Raw genomic sequence first — 21,219 nt, 5'->3', positions numbered from 1 at the left:
CTAAATACTGATATTTAAAATACATTTATATAAATCTACATACACCCACACACATGCACAAACAGACATGTACATGTACATATATGTAAAGAAGCTGATTCTGAATTTTGGAATTACTGATGAAAGTAGCAGAATTAAAATTGTTCTTCAAAACCTATGTTTGCTTTCTTGATACTTTTTGTAGAAATCATAAGACTCCTGTGGATCTTTAAAGATCTTGTCATGGAGTCATTGTCTGGGAATTTCCCTCTGCACTTTCATGACAACTGAAATCTATGGATGTGTTCTTGGGTTCAGCCCTGCAGGTTCAACATCTGCCTGATGGAAGCAGAACATTTCCACCAGAGGTTCCTGCACTTGGAATCTGCTTCCTTCTGTGGGTCTGTGTCAAAACCTGACTGAGCCTGTTTAACTTGAGGCAACGGTATAAAGCCCATCTGTTCCTTGAAACTTTTCCCTGAAGGAGTGATCTAGAGTGTGTTTATGTTCTCAGCTGTGGTTGTGCTTTTTCAAATACTTAGTTGATGCTTTTCAACTGACTTGTGCTTTGGGTTTTTTAAAAAAGATATGCTGAATGGATGTATTCTTAAAGCAAATTAAGACTGTTGCAGAATTTCTCAAACTTGTAAAGACAGTGAAGAACTCGTGTCCCTGTTTAGTATGAATAGAGAAATAACATTAATGTACTGCTGTTGTTAAGAAGAATAGAGCATAGAGAACCCACTGAGACTTCTGTTGTTCTATTTAAAACATGCAAAAGTCTCTGGAAATAAGTGAAAATGCGAAGCATATGTAACTGAATACCTTTGCACACCTGGTTTTAAAATATTCTGACAGTATAATAGGTTGTTACATTCTTTAGAGGGGAAGAGTACTAACGATTTTGCAGATAGTTTTGCTATCTTTGCGTTTGAACTTGGACTTACTGATTTAATCTGGTAGGTGGTCTATGTGATAAAGCAAGGTGACATTGAAAGTCTAATGAAAATTTCCTTCATGAACCTTTGCTGAGTGCTCTTGGGAGAAAAAAAGTGTACAGTTAAGTAATTAGGAAAATTAAAAATTAAAAGAAAGAACATTACAAAACCTTCTTCTGGATGAAGAGATTGTGTTTGCGACTAAGTGGTTTAGGTTAACATTTTCATAGCAGAAAAAGACAGTATTATTGTGAAGGTGCTTCAAGTGCAAATATTAGGACTGAATTACATTCATTCGTTTGTGTAGGATGTTTGAATGAATAATTTCATTAACTAAAGAAGATATTGAGTCTTATCTACATGAAGAAGCTATCACAAAATAAGTTATGGTATGAATTTAAAGTATAATAGCTATTCACCACTAACTCGTTCTATGAACAATTTTTTTCTGTACTACAAATGACCTTTCACAGTTTAGTTGATTGAAAAACATGCAACTTCCCTCCAGCCCCAACGATGAATAAATATTTATGTAGGGAGTTAGTGCAGAATTTTTAGCATTTTTACTACATGTTAAAATTACATTGTTAGCTTACTCTGTACTTCACTGGCCTCCTTAAAAGCATACTTAGGACAAAGTATAGTATTAGTTACAGATGTGTTCCTGCAGGTACTTGTATGTTGTATATGGAGCAAACTGTATTCCTTCTGAGAATATTTGTGAGAAGTGTTTAAAGTGTTGACAGTGTGGTTCAATTACAGATCATAAGTCTAGTACGCTTCACTGGAATCAAAGGTGCTGGTCATGCATATTTACCTATTGTTATTTGTAAAATGAACTAATAGACTCATCGACTAAGATTTACTTGCTAGGTTTAGTTGATATATAAGGACTGTAAAGAAAATGCAGCTGGTATGTTTAGGATTTAGTTGTAAGTCATAAATAACTTATTTTCAATGATGGTAAAATCACAACATGACCTTTATTCTCTTGCATAATATTAGGTGAATATGACAAAGCCAAATTCCCATGTGTCATTGCTTATGTAATAGATAAGGAAAATAAATGACCTCAAGAACTATCCTGTATCCAGCAGTTTCTGAAGATGGCCACTGCTCTGCTGCCTTCTGGCTTTTTAACACAGTGAATTCGGGACACAAATACGGAAGCCTTCACATGAGAAAAACAGGAAATGATTGAATGTGTGTATCTCTTAAACCATCTGAAGACAATAACTTTGATTGTTTGTTATTGTCTTTTAAATATTATATGCATTTTGGCTTTCCATAAGAATGTAATTTCAAATACTTTGATTTGCAGTTTTCATCAAGTCATTACTTTTGTTCTAAATAAAAGTGTGCATTGTTTTTCAGGAGCTTTGATCACATTACAATTTATTGTTTTAACATTTTTATGCATTTCTTAAATATACTTTCTTTGGTTCTACAATTTTCTTAAGAAAATAGAAAAACTGGGATTAGAGCTGAATGGAAACAAACAGCGTTTGGAACAAGCCCAGCAGGATGTGACAGGAGCCAGAGAGGAGTGCCTAAAACTGACAGAACTGCTGAGTAAATCTGAGCACCAACTGCACCTCACCAGGTACCCCTTATCCTATTACATGCTGTAGTACCGATTTCATTCTGCTAATTTTTTGCCACAGGCTTCCCCACAGTTGTTATAGATACTTGCAGTCATTGACTGCATGGGCAGCCCTCAGTCATGTTAGAAGTGGAGATTTAAATGACTAAATTATGAACTACAAAGAGAGTTATGAACTATAATTTGTGAAAGTGACTAGTGTGAAGAAAAGATGATGTTCAACTCTGGTGATGAGATGGCATGTTTTTGGGTGGGAAAAAGAACAGGGGAGAGTGCAGACGCATTCTTTTTGTTGTTGCTTTTTTTGGTACGTCAAAAATACTTCAAATATTGTTTGAGACTGTAGTATACAGCAGTACCTTTAAGCATAGGAGTTCTCAGATTAATAATCTGAAGTTTCTGTAGCAGAATGACCAGCAATGTGTAAATGAACATCATCGTGTTAAGCTTCATTGAAGATTAAACAATTAAAAGGTAAATTACTGTCTATGTGTAGGAGGTAAGGTTGAGTATGCGAAAAGAGTGTTTAAGTCACTTGTTCAGTGATGTGGTACAGTGCAAACCCTGTGTGATGAGAGACTTTACCTGAGTTATTCTAGCCTGGTGTATAGCTCCCACACCGTTTACCGGACTGTTCATTACACATTTCTAGAAAACACCAGAAGGTTAATATGCCAGTTTTTCATTGCAGCTTGAGTTTTGGTAACTGCAAGAATTTTTCCTTTCGCCACAGAAAATGCTGTTGTTTGACTGCAAGGTTTTGACTCTGTGTGTGGTTTTTGTTTTGTTCTGTTGCCCCGCTCCCCGCAAGAGTGAACATCCAGAAGCAAATCTGGTGGCGTTTATTCAGTCCTTAAGGAAAAAAGTTAAGTTCCTTTAAGTTTTACATGGGGGGAAAAAAACCCCTCAGACTTTTAACACTTAGCAGAAGTCTGCATGTTTATCCAAGTCTTGTACTCTTTGAGCTTTGTGAGAATTCTGCCATTGAGTAAATGGAAATAAAATAGAGCCTCGTCTAAACTATTAAATTCAATGAATCATTTTTTTATTCAGCTACATTTCTGTGTAATTCAGAGCACGGTTGTTTAACAGATGGAAGAAAGTACCACTCTAACAGCCTGTATTTAGAGAAAAAATATGCTAGAGGTTAATGAACTTGAAAAAAGTTTTGGGTGAGTTGTTAAGATATCTAAAGTTTGGATTTAGCAGAACTTTATTAATAATGATTTGTTGTGATAGTTAACCAAATGGCTTACCACGCTCCTTTTAGCAAAAGGCTGATTATATGCAATAAAGCTCTGGATATCTTGGTGGAAATCTGACTAGCCAGTGTTGGGGTATTTTTTGTGAAAATACTAAACTTGTAAAAAATGAAGACTATTGCCTACTTTTACATAGCAAGGTACCTGAAGCTGGATACCTAACATACAGATGATTCAGGTAGATTTTCAGTCTGTGGTCACTGACTTCAGGAAGTTTCTGAGATGCAGATCACTGGAGGCTGGGAACAGTATTTTGGGCAAGTAATGCTCTGTGCTGGCCCTGTTCTCATGTAGTTTCACAGACGTCTGCTTTTTGAGACAGATGCTGAACTGCCACAGTTTCTTTGCCTGACCTAGTGCAGATATCCTAATCTTTATTTTATTTTTTCTATGTTTTATATGTTACGGCCTCTGCTTGTAAGTATGCTTAGAAGTATTGAAATGTTTTCTATGCTGACATTTAATTCTTGGGGAAATGTATACGTTGAAGCACAGGAAATAGATTCAGATCTTTCTCCTTGATATTCTCCAAATTCTATAATACTTTATAGGTTTCTGTGTCCTTCTTATCTTTGGAGTCTGCTTTCCATGAAAACATTAGGTGATGTTGCTGTCATTGATGAAGAAGGTGAGGGGCGAAGAGATGAGAGATTCGTTGCTCCTGAACTTTTAGCCACAGTCCCTGTGTACTTTGATGGGTAGGGCATGCGTGCAGATGTTCTCGCCTCTTTTCCGTGAGTCGCAGAGGAAAAGATCCCCTACTGAAACGAAGCTTTTCCTTACCCTGTACTCCTTTTCTTCCTCTCAGATCACTCCCTGCCAGTGCAGGTTTTCTATTTTAGCGAAGGTATAAAAGTTACATGTCTCTTGGGGCGCTAGTTTTGCATTTTGAACTCAGTAATGTTTTTAATGGATTGGTGCTTTCATAGTTGTTGCCCGTGAACTTCATTTGCTTGCGGTCTGCCTTCTTTCATTCTTTATTCCCTTCGCCTCAAATGGCAGCTGTGCCAGTGAAAATACTCACTGGAAGGGTAGTGGTAGTAGCAATCCTATGGGGGTTAGAAACTCATTCACTGTGGCACTTGCCAAGGAAAACAGATTTTAAGCTCAAGAGTCCTGCCTGTGGGAGGTTGCTGCAGAAAGTGCACTGATTTAGCGCATCTCTTGGGTATTCTGGCCTTGGCCCCATCTTGCTGATTCCCCTCTTTCCAGGAGAGGACCAGCTGGTCCACTCCAAGTCTTCTCACAACACTGGACTTGTGGGAGGCCTGAACTGCTGTTACACGGCTGTAGATAGTCTTTCTGTTGCCTTGCATGACCCGTCTATGTTGTTCTGGCAAAAATCGGAGGTAGCTGAGGAGATACAGAAAGAATTGTTTGTTTTATATGAATTAGTATATTACTGAGGAGAAAAGTTTTTCACTAGTCCACTAATTCTGTGTTTGGATATTGTAAATAAATAGAATAATAAAACAAATATGAGAACTTCAGATTTTAATATATGAAAATGAGTTGGTAAATATATGAGCAAATTAAACGAGAAAGAGCTTGCAGCCTATGTCTTAATGAGAGAAAAAAAGTGCTCTGCAGAGCCGCACTCTTCAGGAGACCCACTTCTTTGCTGCATCCTAGTTTTCAGACACCAATGATTGATTACCAGCTAAACAGCTTCTAAGTTAACAAAATGTACTTGTTAAAAATCAAGAAAAAAGGTTACAATTAGCTATTCCAAACCATTGCCACAGAGTTTAAAATTGCCTTTTCCTGTCACCTTTCTTCCTGGAGCAATATGTTGCTTAGAAATCCTTGCTATTAACATGCATTTCCGGCTATTGAATCTAGTTAGTAATTCTAATTTGTATGTCTTCAAATGACTGGGAAAATACAGAACTTTTGCTGTGTGGTTTTGCTTGTCAGTCGTGTAACTTTGCAGATGTCACCATGCTATGAGACGGACCATGCTTGTTTAACTTTATTTTTTTTACCCTAGTTTCAGCTTTGTGGTTATTTGTAGTAGAGTCACTGTAGTAGGAGAATCTTATGAAATTACTTCTGAAGTCAATGTTAAATTGCCGTTACTTTGGCAAGGTTGGGTCTTGCTAACGAAGCTTATCTGAATCCATTTTTCAGCTGGTAGAAAACATACGGATCTTTTGTTCTTAGTTTATGAGAGAATAATTGTTAAAAATCATGTCATTATGCTAGTGGAAAAGATCACATAAAGGATGCAAGATGTGAACAACTTGCCCAGATCTTGGCATGTCATCTAATTTAATAACATTTTTCACTATTCTTGTGTAATGGAATCATCATTAAAAATCTTTCTTCTTTTTGTTTCAAAACAAATGTGAAGTTATTATTTGTTTCGGTTGCAGTCAGATATAGTTCCTGTTTGCATGTGCCAGAGCAGTTAGAAAAATCTTAAGTAGTGAGGGAATCACTGAATTTCAAAATTCAACTTTTTTCTATGCCATCATGCATTTTCTCAGGCACGGAGATAGGTAGATGGCTCGAGGTATTTTTGTCTGAAATGTCATCTAAAATTTGCTAGGAGTTGTAATTGAGTGGAACTGAAGCAGATTTAGTTTAATTTCATACTATTCTCGTTTGCTTATATGAAACATTGCAAGCAGTACTGAATGTCAACTTGTAGGTGGGGAAAAATTACTTAGACAGTAGAAGAACTCATGCTTCCAGGTTCAGGTGACCCACCAAGCTACCCTGAATCCCTGCGTCACTCCCTTGAAGGATTAAAATTTATATTACAGTGAGTCACTGGGTGTTGTAGTTCTTGATTATTTTTTTTCCTCCGTTATGTGATATTTATTTTCTGTCTTATTTTTGAAAAACGATTGGATGTCTAGAAAGTAGCGTATCTAAGAAAGTGGCATTTGTGGAGGACAGTGGGTTTTAGCAGTGCTATAGCCTTCCTACTGTGCATCGGTCCTTGCTAGTTTCAGCAACTCCATTAACAGTAATTTGTATTACAGGTATAATAAATAAAACACATAAATCTATCATTTCACCTCCAGGTTCCTGTAGCATTATTTAGTCACTGAAACTTCGGTGTTGAGCTATACGTTGTCACCAGCGTTCCTTGTTAGAATTGCACCATGCCTCGTACCTTGTTTCCCTATTTAAGCTATGCTACTGAATGATGAAATGTCAACTAACTTCTCGGTAGTTATACATAGTCTGCTAGGGAGTTGTACAGTATTTAGTATTATCTATTCTTTATTTTCTAGTAGCATCTATTAGTTAGCGGCACACTCACTGTTGTCCTCTTTCCAGTAATTTTAGCATGTCAGAAAGTCCATCATCTCTTCTGGAGAGGCAGTAACATTTGAAGAAATGGTGTTACTAATATTCAATGACTGAGATATGTTTTATCTTTCCAGACTGACTGACTGATGAAATCACCAATAACACTTGAATTGAGGAGCGGGGAGGGGGGAGAAGGGAGAAGCAGAAATGAGGTGCAAGGAGTGATTGATTTCTAATTTTTTTTTTTATATTCTGCTCATCTTGTACAAAACCATTATTTTAAAGTGCTGGGAGGAGTGATAACATGAAACAACTCTGACAACTAATAAACTTTTTAGATTCTGCTTCATATGTTTACTTTTCATTAAATTTAGGGACGGTTGCGACTATGTTGTTGTGATTCAGTCAACATTTATTTCTATCTGGTTTTCATATACAAAGGCATTGGGATGCCAGAAAATAAACTGTTAACGGAGAATTAACTTCTTTGGCACGCTTTCATACTTATCTTCCAAATTAAAGAAAATGAAATGGGCAGAAGCAGAGTGTAGATTACCTCCTTTTTGTCAAAAATGGTGGGAATTTGAAAATTAATAATAAAAAAGGGAACAGATGCAGTAACATGCCAGAGGGAGATTAATGTGGAGAGTAAAATCTGTGAGCAACAAAACTGAAGCAAACTGAATCAGTGGGAGGTGGTTGTACAATCAAAATCAGGATAAAAGAGAAATTACAAACAACCCTGCACTTGTCAAAGTAGTAGTAATGAAATCCTGACTCTGCCAGCAGCGAGAACCTGTGTTAGCACTTTGGGGTAAGGCCGGGAGCCGGGTGCCAGGTAGGAGGGCAGCGCGAGGCTGCTGGGCGGCAGCCATCGCGTGTGGAACAGATGGCGGGGAAAGCTGGCCGGGGAGGGGCTCCTTCGCAGAGCTAATCAGACAGTAACGGATAGGGCAGCTGGGAGGACTGACCACCGAGAGGCAAGCGGCGGGGTAGCCGCAGCCTTCCACGATGTGTGCAGTGGTGTGCCCGGCGGCCGGAGAGAAGACCTTGCAACGTCTTTTCCGACCGCACAAAGTTTGGAGGCGAGCGGCAGCGCTCGCCCCAGCTCAGGGCAGAGGGGAGGCACGGGCCGGCCGCAGGCTCCCCGGTGGCCTGCTGGCCTCCGAGCATCCCGCCTAGGTGTGTCCTGCCCCCTCCCACTTCACAGATACGTGGCTTTGCTCTGGTCCTGTCGCGTAGTAAGGTTATGCGTGTGTTTGTATTTTATTGTAGGAGCTCACTGAACGCAGAATTTGGCAATTGACAGAAATACAAAAGCACGTGGGTCCGGGGACCGATCCAGCAAAGCGATAAGAAAACTTTGCTCCTGTCGAAAGCGGGGAGAGCTGTAGGTCGGCACCTTCCCACAGGGTTGGGCCTCTCCGATGAATGAGACCAGTTTTCTGATGCTTTATTTTTGCTCCGAGGAGGCACTTCCCTCTTCATAAACAAGAGGAATGAATGGAGGTCCGAGCCTTCTGATCTTGAGTCACATGAATAATTTGACTCACGTAAGAAGTAAAGATCAATAGGATTTCTTGCGCAAGTAAGAGGTAGTCATGTGCGAGAGGATTACAAGGTCGTGCCCCGTATTGATGACTGTCAGCTTGAAAGAGAAATGCAAACAAAATTTTATCAAGGAAAGGGGGAAATAAAATCCTGAAGTGCAGCAAGGGAGACCTAACCTATTGCTGCCCAGAGTTGTGTGGTTGGGATATGTGACACTTTTTTTAGACAGTCTCAACAAAGAAATCTACATCTCCCCGCATCTGCTTTTTGAACTTGTATATCTCTCGTCTGCAGAAGGTTTATAGCTTGGCTCAATTATTCATTTTGAGCAGGGAGGGGAGGAAACATTACAGGGATTTGAAATAGGTGGTATAACATAGCCATATGCTATTTATGCAGCAGTTTCTGCAATAAATCTAATTTGGTGCTGTCAAAGAAAATTAGACTTATTTGGTATAGCAGCACATTAGTAAATGATTGTGGTAGCTTTGAAAGTTGTCATTCACTCTGCTTTACTTGCAATGGAATCTTGAAAAGCCTCTTTCCCCCTTCCTTTTCCCCTGAGCAACTCTGTGAAAATGTCTTAGTTCTTTGTCCTGCAGCTGTAGAAACTGCAAATATTTCCACAACTGGAAAAAAAAAAAAAAAGTCTGGCTTTAAGGTAATTGAAGAAGGGGATGGAAGAAAGAATAACCTCTGTTGTTAGCGATTATATGAATGTATAAGTGGAAAAATCAATAAAGTGGTGGGGGATAAATTTCTCTTTTGCCTACAGGTTTTCATAGTGCAGCTGAAATTGTTTATCTGATTATACAGCATGTAGATAAATTAGCCGCTCTGCGTTATTATAGAAGGTAAAATATTTTACCTGCCATGATAAGACCATATGCTGCTTTATGAAGACTGATACTGAATGATTTGAAATAAATCGGCTCTGTCGTCTTCTGGCAGAGCCTTGTAGAAATTTTGAAGCTGATACACTTTGTGTCGAGATAATACACAATTATTTAAATATATTTCTATTTAAACATATCTAAGATGATTGTACAAATGTGTAAAGTCCATTGATGAAGTTTGAAAGGGAAAGAAAGAAAACAGAAGGGAAGGAGTAAAGAATAAATCCAAAATCGTGTGTTGAATTTGTATATGAAAGAATTTATAAATCACCCTTTTTTTTTTTTTTTTTTTCATTTTTAAACATGGTTGACAATTTAATTTATTGTCTGACACCACACAATTTCTCAAGGAAAAGGCATTAATAAATTTAATAAATTTTCAGATTTTAGTTTTAGATTCATCTAAATTTTTCTCCATGGCATTTAAACTGCAACTGCTCACATCAAATTTCTCTAATGATTTCATCTTTTATACATCACATCAGGTTGTTGAGGCAGCCAAATTGCTACTGCATGTAGAGTGTGGTTCAGGAGCAGTGACAATACTTAAAGCGCTTTGGAGCGAGCAGTGAATTGAGATGAAATACAGAAGAGCCTAACTGCTGTAGAAAACAAACATCTTTATAAGGTCTTTGTTTTGAGCAGTTATTATTCAGCACTAACAGTAATAAGTTTATGTGTGTGTATCAAATATTTGCTTTGATCTCATTCAAATTAGGTTTTCTATTTGTGTGACTAATAACAACAGGATAATGATTTTTTTATTATTTTTTTTTTTGAAGCACAAAAATCTTTCAGACACACATATTGAAGGCTGCTGGATTTTTTGCTGAATTTGCTACTGGAAAAATGGTTCTGATTTTTATCTTTATTTTTTACTTTTTTTTAGGGCTTTTTTCTCAAGTACATCTGAAGGCTTGTTTTTGGAATAAACTAAAATGTACTTTTTTTTATTTGCGCTTGGTATTTGTGAGCTTAAACAATTTTAAAAGCTGCCTTGTGCCTTCAAAAGTATATTCAAAGTTGTTTACTTTGTGCAGTCATAGTGGTTGTTGGTTTGTTTTGTTGTTTGGGTTTTTTTTCTTCTGTGCCAAGATTGAGCTGTTGGATTTCTTGTCTAGAAAAAAAAAAAATCAGCAGAGAACCCAAAGGGTGCTCGTCTAAGGGACTTAATCACACTTGACACAGAAGAGCTTCAGCTTGTAGGTTGTCATCTCCAGAGAAGGTAGCTGGTGGAGGGAGGGAGGAAGGAAGGAAGGAAGAAAAAAAAATAAATCACCTGAGCCAGCTTTGGCTGCCTGGCTGCTCTGCTCACCCCTTGCTCAGTGCCCTTGTGGCCGGGGCTTGGTCAGGGGGACAGCGTGAGCCGGGAGATGCCCGTCCTGAGCAAGCAGATGAGCGCAGCCTCGGCTGTCGGCTACTTGACAGGGCTGACCTTCTTCCCCTGGCCGTGCTGGCAGCCTGGCAAGCTGAATAGCGTGCCGCTGCTGGTTGCCCCTGTGTTCCTGGTGGACTGCTTTTTTTCTAGAAATAGGAGCAACTGTTCTTGATTAGCTTCTCCTTCTTGTTCAGTTGCCTTCTATAGGGCTTAAATCGAACGGTGGAATAAAAGTTTCTCTGTAGTTAGGTGGGACACTGCTGCATATTCCTTTTGTTGCAGAGCTCCTCCTCTGTGGAGACAGAAGTGCTTTTGTTCACCTGCGTGTAGTTTCCTACGGAAGAAGATCGTAGCATCAAAAAAATAAAAAAATAATAATAAAAAAATCCCTTGCAAATGCAGGGACTAATCCCCATATAAGGGATCTATCAGTATTAAGTTTTTATTCAGCTAAACTTGTGCAGTATTTGTCAATGCAATTTTCATTAGAGGCAAATTCAGACCTAACATAAGTATAACTGCATTTCTGCTAATGAGATTGGATTACCTCCTGGATTTGCTCCCAGAAAGCTTTACTTTAAATTCATTTTTTGGTAAAAGGGTAATAAAATGGGTGGTTCATTATAATTGCTTACAAAACTTAAAATATGTATTTTATATTTTGGTATTGTATTTAGTCTGGGTGAAAGATTTTAATTTTTTTAAAGGATACCCAAGGTATGCAGTGAAACTGAAAGGTGTTTCTTATTTTAGAAGAGTGAGGTGTCAAGGAGGTTAGTTAATAATTCAGGAGCTTGTGGTTATCAGAATGTATTCCTGAAAAGAAATATGGGCACAGGAATTGCTAAAAATAATGCATCCTGTCGGCAACATGAATTTAGTCTCAGCCCTGACAAAGAATCTTTACAATTTGTCTCAACGTGGAAGGCAGTATTTTAACAGAGTTGCATATGTGTGTTTTACAAGGCTTGAAAACAAGAAAAAATATTCAGGATTTTTTTCCCCTTAAATAGTGTTGCATTTGAAACATCAGTAGGTAAGTTTAAAAAAAAAATGCTGCAGATGAAATAATTTACAGTGAATGTTGTTGGCCGCTTTAAGGCTTTACTGTAAACTTACTCATTCAGCTGTTCTCATTTTCTCTTTGCATTTTTAGTCAGTATCTTTGTTACATGGTGTTAAAATGTGAGTCAAAAGCTTTCATTTATTATTTCATTTGTAATATTTTTATTAGCCTTTTCCACTTCTCTGCATAGCTCTGCAAGTTTTTCTGAGATTCTGCTAGTCTTTGCAAGAAGGTACAGATATATGTATATGAAGAAAATCACCCTAGCTGTTGGAGTTAACAAACGGTGATAAAAATCTATTCTCTTGCTTCTGCATTATTTCTCCTATACCCCAAACCGATCTTCACAAATACAGGACTGCAAAGAACTTCATCTTCTGCTGGTTAGCAGAAGTGGATTTAAATCCACACCGACAGTTCATTTGACAATGACCTTGAGGGGCTTTGCTTCTTGAAGAAGAAAGCAGAAGCTTGCGGTAAACAAAGTTCACTTCTGACAGATGGATTGAATGACAGAAAGGTTGCGAGTGCCAGAATAGCCCTGGCAGAGGAGGAAATGTTCAGTGGAATCCAACAGGAGAGGAGGTGTGAACAGGTGCAGGGTTGCTGACGGAAGGGGAACCAGATGGAAGGAGCCAGAGCCAGTTTATTTAAAGGAAAAGGCAGAAAACACTGAAAGGCTGTGCGATCAGTGGCTAAAAGTGTGCATGGAAGAAGGTAAAAATTCACAAAGCAAAACTGCACAGTGGGATATCTAGCACTTAACATAATGGTAGTAATTTGTGAGTTTCGTTTTAAAGTTGCTATTGAAATATGTTTCTCCCTTACTCTTGACAGCATAGAGATTTATAACCTGACCAAAAAAAAAAAAAAAAAAACCCCACACAAAAAAAAAAAAGAAAAAACCCACCAAAACCCTGAACTGTTATACCGCCTGTCCATTATTTCTAATACTAATGTGCAGACAGTTACAATCAGGATAATACAAAAATTATGCCACGATTGGCCAAACCAATAAAGGGCATATAAGGCTGGATGTTTATTTTTTAACTCACCTGTTAATAACTAGCTCCTGTGATATGTGTGTAGATAAACATGTCTTTTATTGGGATGTTTCTGTGATATCTAGAGCAAGTCAGCAACAGTCAAGTATAATGTAATGTTAGCACGGTATTTCTCGTCTCTTTTGCTTTTGGTCACAAGTTTGTCAGTTTGCTGGAATACGTGGTATCTTGCTGTAGGATGGGGTAGAAGTCTAGCTTACCCTAGATCAGGTTCCCTCAGAATGAAATACTGCCTTTCAAATTGTCATCCTGAAGGATGCTTTGTTCTGTCAAATTTTTCTGCTTCTTCCCAAGCTGTTCCTGTGAGGCTTGGTCCTTTGGAGACCAAGAGAACTTTTCCTCACTTCTCAACTTCAGCAATAGTTGGGGAGAGTTAACAACTTCAAAGTATCGAGCCTGTGGTAACTTAACTGCAGGTTGTGTTTCCAAATCTAATGTCTGTGAAAAATGTAGGTGACTGTTCAGCAGTCATTCATAGTGCATCTGTGATCTACTGGATCATTCAGCTGTGCTTGATTTGATCCGGATCAGGTGTGAGCACAGTCACTTTCCTTTTGAATTAGTTAGAGCATGCAATGCAGTGTTTATGCTGACTTTATGCCAGCTGCAGTAGGACAGATGATACCTGATTCAGCATAAAGCTTGCTGGTACAAAGTTAACGTACCAAAAACATTGGGTTTTTGAACAAATTTAAATTGGCAGAGCGAGTTCATAGCAGATCAGGTCTCTGCATCATTTAGCTGCATCATTTTTTGATTCAATGGTAGGAGCCTGACGTTTGGATTTACTGTATTAACAAGCTGAGCCTTGGAATACAGTCACAAGTGTTTGAAGTTGCTCTGAGTCGACGCTTCTGCTGAAAAGGCAAATCCCTAGAGCGGTGATATGTGGCTACGTCTGGCCACAAATTGCTGGGCCCTTGCTTGTGTTGACACTGGAAGACAAGCACCTGTATGAGAGAGATAATCAGATTGAGAAAGAATCATTTGTTCTTGCAGAATATGTTGCATGAGTGCCAGTTATAGGAGAATGAAAAGAGGGACCGCACCTTATACTGGCACCTTATATCTTGCCTTAGACTGGCTTAATCCTGTCCTGAAGCTGTGTCTTAAGAGGCTGCTCGTGCCAAACTCAAGAGTCACCCTGGCAAGAAAATTACTCCTTTACTTTAAATCCTAGTTTCAATAACTTTGTTTTGTGCATACAGAGTAACTATCTGTAAAAATCTTCTATGGAAGGCAAACATTTCAACATTCAGCCATCTCTAAAAGTGGTTTGTGGAACAAAGATAGAAAGAATAGTCCAGAGAAAGGGGTACATTCCTGTGAAGTGCTTAGGGCTATGCACTAAGACTTCCCAAAAAACACTTCTCATGTTGCATCTTCCCATGCAACTTCTGTTCTGTACTTGATTTTCTGTTTCTAGAGGGACTCAGCCAAATAGTTCACAAGCTGATGGTAATAACCGCTGCAGGATGGGTGTTTGTTTGCAAGGTACATATCTTGCTGGCAAGGCTAACAGATGTGCCAGAAAAATCAGATTTTGGTTCTAAGTCAGTATATTTGACCTAATATGAGACGTTAGTTACTGTTAGAGACACTTTTTTCTTCTCTAACAATGAAATACGGGGCAGTTAATCCTAATATTTAGCTGTGATTTGGTGTACAGAGAACTATCCAGATTGAAAAGTAGTTCTAGTCTACGTTGAGGAACTATATATATATATCATGAAGGCATAACACCAAAAGAAAATCATGTTACAGACTAGGTGTTTTCCATTTTGCTGAATTTAAAGTAAGAAATCAAATCCTTTCATTTTGTTAATAGACTTAATAGGTAGAAGTAGAGATGGAATATACCACCAGGTATGTATATATTTAAGTTAACTGTATTCAGGCTTCTTTATATCATACAAACTTTCACAGGAGCAATGCTCTGTGTCTCTCAGTTCCTATGACCTTGCAACCTTTCATCTTTCTTATGCCCGTCAATGTCTCCAGTTAGTGATAATTTTGAAGTAGTTTTCAAGTACTCAAAAATAGAGTAGGAATCTCTTTCATGCACAGCCATTAATATATAATATCTTCTGATGCCTCTAGTAGGGTGTAAAGGGCCAAGTGGAAGTTTTAAATTTAGTATTTTGTTGTTTCTGTAGACCTCCTAATATTATCCAAAGTGCAAAAAACAAATGATATGATAGTTCCAACACTGTCGCTGCATTGTAAATAGAGAAAGTTGGGAAAAAATTCAGTGGAAAGTCGTATGCACTAATTTGTGTTTCAGGAAAACTGGAATTCTCAGAAAGAATAGAACGTAGTACAACAAGTTGTTGTTATTTGGATTCTGGGAATGGGGATAGAGTTGGGTAATTATTTGCATTGTGGGAAAACAGTTTTAAGTTGATTGTCAATAATTGTAGTTAGTGTCTTGACAAAATTGGAAATGTGCACAGAGCTTAATCTTCTCTTGTTTTCTCCCCCGAAAACTGTTTCTTGTTTTTTGAGGTGTTTTTGTGAAGTGGTAGTAGCCTGGCAGGGCTGTTTTTTCCAGTCTTTTATCTCAGGTAGGGAAGTAAAAGGTTTTGCTTGGTTAGTTGATTAACATAATATAAGGGGGGTATTTCCACTTTAAAGTTATTTCTGTACCTTCTTCTAACTTTCCAGATTCATATTTAAAGAGCTGAATCAATTTGAATGCTTGATTTTTTTTACCACTTTTAAACCCTTAACCTTTACATAATTTTTCTAATTGCTTGTATTAGTTTCTGCTTCACATAGTTATGAGAAGAAAACTGACATTTCTTTACTTTAGGAACTCTGTATCTCTCAACTAATGTAACTAGGCAGCTTACACTGTAAAAAGAAAAATTAAGATTACTTTTTTTTTAAGCCTCACAAATAAGAGCACAAGTATCCTCAACAATGACACAGTCCTCCAGTTCTACCAATTAAATTAATAATTAGATCTCTGCAAAATTTGACCGTGCAAATGTAGATTTTTACTGAAGCTCACCAAACACAGTGTGCTGGCTGGGGCAGTTTCCAGGAACTTGAGGTTTCTGCTGAGAAGACCTGGCAGCCTGCTGCAGGATCAGCGTCCAGTCAGCTCCCACAAACAGCCATAAAGAGCAACTCAGTGGGTAATTCCCACAATGGGATACAGGAAGGGCAATTTTTCAACTCCTTGGAGAGGTTTAAAGAAATTACCTGATCATGACGCTTTTAAAAGGTGTCTCTACATAATTCTTGCACAAGCATGCACATTAGTGTCTTTTTTTTATTGAGTTAGTTTTTGACATATAAGAACATTTGTTTCATGCTTCTCTTTCTGCCCTGTGAAAGCACCAAGAGCCCTAAAATGTAGCTAGTCCAAACATGCTGTGGTGGATTTACACATGCACTGAAAAAATAAAAACCTTTATTACAAAAAATCAGATGGCAAAGATCTACAGTGTTTTATAAGAGGAAACCAGGAAACACTGTCCAGCTATACCCTCAGACATAGCAATCCTAGGTATTAATAAGGACCTATTAGATGAAAATACATAGGCCTTAAAAAGGACGGTGACCAAAAAAATCAATGCTAAACAAAAGGTTCCAGAAGCCTGGCTTAAAGGAAGGGGAGAAATCTTGTGACCTGAGTCATCTTATTGAGTTGATCCAAACATATGAGCAAGATACATGCTTTAGAGCCGTGTTAATTTAGAAGGTGTGGAAATTAATAATTTTGGATCATAGCTACACTTAAAATGAGCATTTACTTATTTACTGGCAGAATTTGGGGTCTTACTGTGTTGTATTTCCTTACCTAAATGTTTGGAAATACTAAGACTGCAGATAGCAGAAGATAAAACCCTGTAAACACATTCTCCATTATAAATAGCTGAATAGATACTAGCTGAATAGGATAGTGCTTTTAAATTGAAAAGCAGGTCTGAAAGCAATTTTAAGAATTGTATATTAATAGATAAAATTATTTAAGACCGTTCCTGGGGAGAATGACATCTTGGTAAATTGTACTTTTCTCATATTTGCAAACCAACCTTTAGGCTTGTCTGCTGACCTGAAAAAAAACAAAACACCCAAGCCCTTATCCTTCTGTGTATGACATAGTTATTAAGATACATATGGAGGACAAAGGAGAGAAATTTGTGAAGTGTTCTGACCCCAGCATGTGATCTTATTCTATATACATTCTTTTATGACCTTTATCATTGTAGAATTTGAATACTTTTTGATAGTAAAGTAAGAGACTGCAAACATTTTTCTCATGTTTCCCCTTAGAGAGTAGGGTAAGTATTCTGACCTCTTATTTCAGTTTGTTTGTTTTGTTTTGTTTTGTTTTTTACTGTGAATGTTCCTGTGTGTTTGGTGGGGGTTTTGGTAGTGGGTGGGTTTTTTTTTTTCCTTTTTCCTGTAGCCTGAGAAAAGAGCAAGGATATACTCTTGATTTTCCATTCTTCCCTTGGCGCTTGTAGCTGAAGTAATAATATGAAATAACCTGCAAGAAGGTGGTTCAGAAAGCTGCTTGTAATGGACACTAGACCTATATTGTGGAAAGCTTGCAAAGTAGACTGCATAAAACATTGCTGAGCCTTTGTATCCAAAGCTATTGGCTAAAATCTTTAGGGTTCCTAATACATGTAGGCTTTCAAGTTCTATTTTCAAAAGTGTTCTAAATGATTGAGTGCCTTTAGGCCAGATTTTGTTAAAGTACTGGGAAGTAAATGCTTGGGTACTTTCTCAAAACTGTTTTTGGTTTGGTATAGAGAAGCTTGTGCTACACATTTATTTTCAAAAATACTGGGAGAGAAAGCCTGTTTCCTCTGGAAGAGCTGAGGGAGCGCTCAGTGGAGTGCTTTGCCTCCTCTGAGGTGGTTTTTTTTTGGTGCTTTGCCTCTTCTGAGGTGATCTGTTGTACGTTAGTTCCCATGCTGGCCCACTCGGCTACAGTTGGCCCAGGTAAGAGGTCTGTGCTCGACCGCTGAGGCATGTCGGAGAAGCAGCGGTGTTAGGCTTTGCTGGTCCTCTTGCTACCCAAGTACCAGTGTTGGTGCTGAGTTCCAGGACTGGTCATTACACCAAGAATCTTGTTCGTTCAGATGCCTGCAATGTTTGGAACACTAAATGCCAGCTACTCCTTAATAATTTAGGAAGTCCAGTTTAAGTATATATGAAAGCCTAAAATATTTTATGATTAAATTTTTAATTATCATTAATAATGAATGAAGTGTCAGAAATAAGGTTGTGATAACCTCCTGTATGCCACTGAACTGAGATTACTGCAGAAGTATTTTAATTTGTCCAGTTAAATTCATAGTCCTTACTAATGGATCCATTAGCTTTTTACAAAATGCCACGTGTTGATTTCATGGAAAAATCCAGTAGTGAGCATAGGAAGCATGATTGCTTCACACCATAGTTGCTTTGTCAGAAGACTTACTGGCAGCCTCCAGTCAGATGCCTAATTCTACATTAAAACTCATGCTCTCTTTTTCATTTTGTATTTTTACTGTTATGAAAGCAAAAAAGATTCTTGCAGAAATACCTACTATTGAACCATGTTGTGAAATTCAAAATTTTATGAATCTAAGTTATTATTTTACAGTCAAAAACCTGACGAGCTATTATTTATGTCAAACATGACTTTCACATCGCTAGTCTTTACATCATTCCTTTTTCTTTACTGCAAAGCCATTTGTCAGAGAACCGTCTTCTATTGAAAATGGATCTGTGATTTTGGTTTTGTTTGTTAATGGTGGGAAAGAGTTTTGGTGGTTTGGGTTTTTTTCATTAAATTTGGTGGCTCAAATTCAGCCAGCATACTTTTATGTTAGCTTTGAGGTCAAAGTTAATTTTCACTTCATTTTCAGCAAGGATTTTTTGTAAGGTTGGCAAGTGATAGCAATTTAGCTCTTCTTCCTTTGCTATAAGCTAGTTTACTCTTGCCTTTGCTTTTGTCAAGAATACTTAGAAAGCATAGCTTTTAGTCACTGCAAACAGATACCCAGTTCATTGAGAGATGTGGACATGTTAGAGATGTTAAGTAGGCTGCTCTTAGCAGCTGTAGCTGAGGCTCAGGACAATCAGTGTTTAGAACTAAAATCACTGCGGAAAACTTGCACTTCAGAACAGGGCTTAAGGAGAGCTTGAACTTGCCTCCATGTGAATGAGTCTCTGGTTGCTTCTGACTTTATGGCACAAAAATGAAAGTCACCATGAGTTCAGTGCTTCTGCTTTAGTAAAACTGATCAATGTGATGGTCAAATCCAGGCTTGTTTTCAGATAAGCATTTATTTAGTTGTTTACAATGGATGTATGTGAAGGAACTATTAATTTTTGCTACTGGCTGCAATTTTCATCCAGTGTTTGCTTTCTAGTAGAGAACAGGCTCTGCAGTGTGACCACTCTGTCCTTTTTTTTTTTTTTTTTTTTTTTTTTTTTGGATACCTATGCTTTAAAAAGTTCTGGTACAACTAATCTTTTCCTTTCATTCCTGATTCAGATCTTACCTGTTTTATCAAAATTAGGCAGGTTTTGCTTTGCTTTACATTGTCTCTGGGCTTTTCTTTAGTCAATGAGATTTTCTGAATTTTTTTGTAGGAGGAAACTTCTGATGTTTTCACACTGATGCTGGAGGGATGTAACTATTTCCTTTTCTTCATAGTCCATAGTTTTTTTTATTCTTAAATCAAGCTCCCCTTCTGTCACAATTCAGAGTAATTGCAAATAAGCAGCCAGTGTCAAACCTTCTAAAACTCCTGCAGTATTTCCCGGTTATAGCAGGAATGTTACCAGTAGTTCTTGAAATCTCTTGGGCTTCTGCATGTTTTATCCATGGGGTTTTTCTATATTTTTTTTCTGTATATGTAAAATGTGTTGGGAAGATTTTTCTGTAGGAGGGCAGAGAGATTGAACTTAGAGAGCAGGAAAGGTGTCAACTCAAGGTGTGGGTGAAAGACTTGCCACTTCACTTAGCTTTGGCTCCAGGAATTTTTTTGGTTCCTCAGCAGCTTTAGGCACCTCAGATACTGCTGTTTATGTGTTACTGGATGGGTCTCAATCCCAAAATTTTCCAGGTGCTAAGACTGAGACTAGTAAGATACCCTTCTGCATAAGACGGACCTGTGTTTTCCTAGTCTTACAGTTGAGCAATTATCCACTGTATAAACGGAACTGTTTTTACTCACCCCGTATGCACTTCACCCATAGGGACCTTGCCGTGCACCCATGGTTTCTGACTTCCTTCTAGTTTGCTCTGTAAAGTAGCACAGGTGAGTGGCTTTTTTAGTTGGGTCCCCTTAGGAGTGTTTCTGGCAGCAGTAGATTCTCCATTTATTTTGAACTTGCCCCGTAAGCACGTGTTTGACAGGCGGGACCCTAGTAATGGGGAATGGACCTTTACAGACTTGCCTTGGTAGCTTGAGCTGTGCAGCTGGATAGGCTACCCCCAGCAGAAGGCTACCCCGCCAGCTGTGTGCCAGATGACAGCACAGCACCCAATTGCGTACAGCCGTCTCACCTGAGACAGTATTAAATTAAAGACTGTGCTACAGCCTCTTGCTTTAGCAGAAAGCGTCTGGAGGATGCGTTAGGTTCTGTTGTGGGGGTTTTTTCAGCAGTCCGGTGCTCATGACAACTGTCTGAAGGTAAAAAGATGTTTGGAAGGGGTTTAACTAGGCTGGTTCCCAGCAAATATGGAAAGATGTTTCACTGTAATGTTTTGCATATTTGGAGCTTACACTTAAGAAGTGATGCAAACATCAATCCTTAGGATAGCCCCAGTGTGGTTATGAAGCAATGCCGAGAATGATGTGATGAAGTGCAGTTCAATGTATGAAATTTCCTTGAAAAATGTGCTTTGTTTCCTTAACCCTACAATATTCTTGCTATTTAAATGTATTCTGTGTGTCGAATCGTTCTCAGTCTTACCTCAGAAAAAAATGCCTGTGATTTCAAAGGGAGTTTTGCCTAAGGTAAGGCTTGCAACATCAGGACCAGGAATTAGTGTAATGTGACCCACCATTTGTATTGCTTTGGGGTAAATTTAAGAGAGAAGATTTAACATTGTGTGTGTCATGCTGAGATATTGCAATATCTCGGATGGGTTATTAGGCACCAATCCAAAGGTTAAGTGCAGCAACCACATGAGATGTGGCTTTATCCTTACATGATCTATGCCCGTGTTCTGTTTTGTAGTCCCCTGAAATAGGTATTA

General features: G+C 38.2%; 1 protein-coding gene across 4 annotated transcripts in view; it reads left to right on the top strand.

Annotated features, from left to right (window-relative positions):
- The window catches only part of SDCCAG8 (SHH signaling and ciliogenesis regulator SDCCAG8), a 116,347-nt gene that overhangs the window by 42,537 nt on the left and 52,591 nt on the right, over positions 1-21,219 (top strand). For all 4 annotated transcript variants that reach the window (XM_055810978.1, XM_055810977.1, XM_055810981.1 and 1 more), the window contains one exon: positions 2,378-2,520. In XM_055810978.1, the coding sequence (XP_055666953.1) occupies positions 2,378-2,520 (143 nt within the window). The remainder of the gene's footprint in view (positions 1-2,377; positions 2,521-21,219) is intronic.

Source organism: Falco peregrinus, chromosome 7 (genome assembly GCF_023634155.1).
Source record: "Falco peregrinus isolate bFalPer1 chromosome 7, bFalPer1.pri, whole genome shotgun sequence".
Lineage (NCBI taxonomy): Eukaryota > Metazoa > Chordata > Aves > Falconiformes > Falconidae > Falco > Falco peregrinus.
This window is presented reverse-complemented; position numbering and strand designations above follow the sequence as displayed.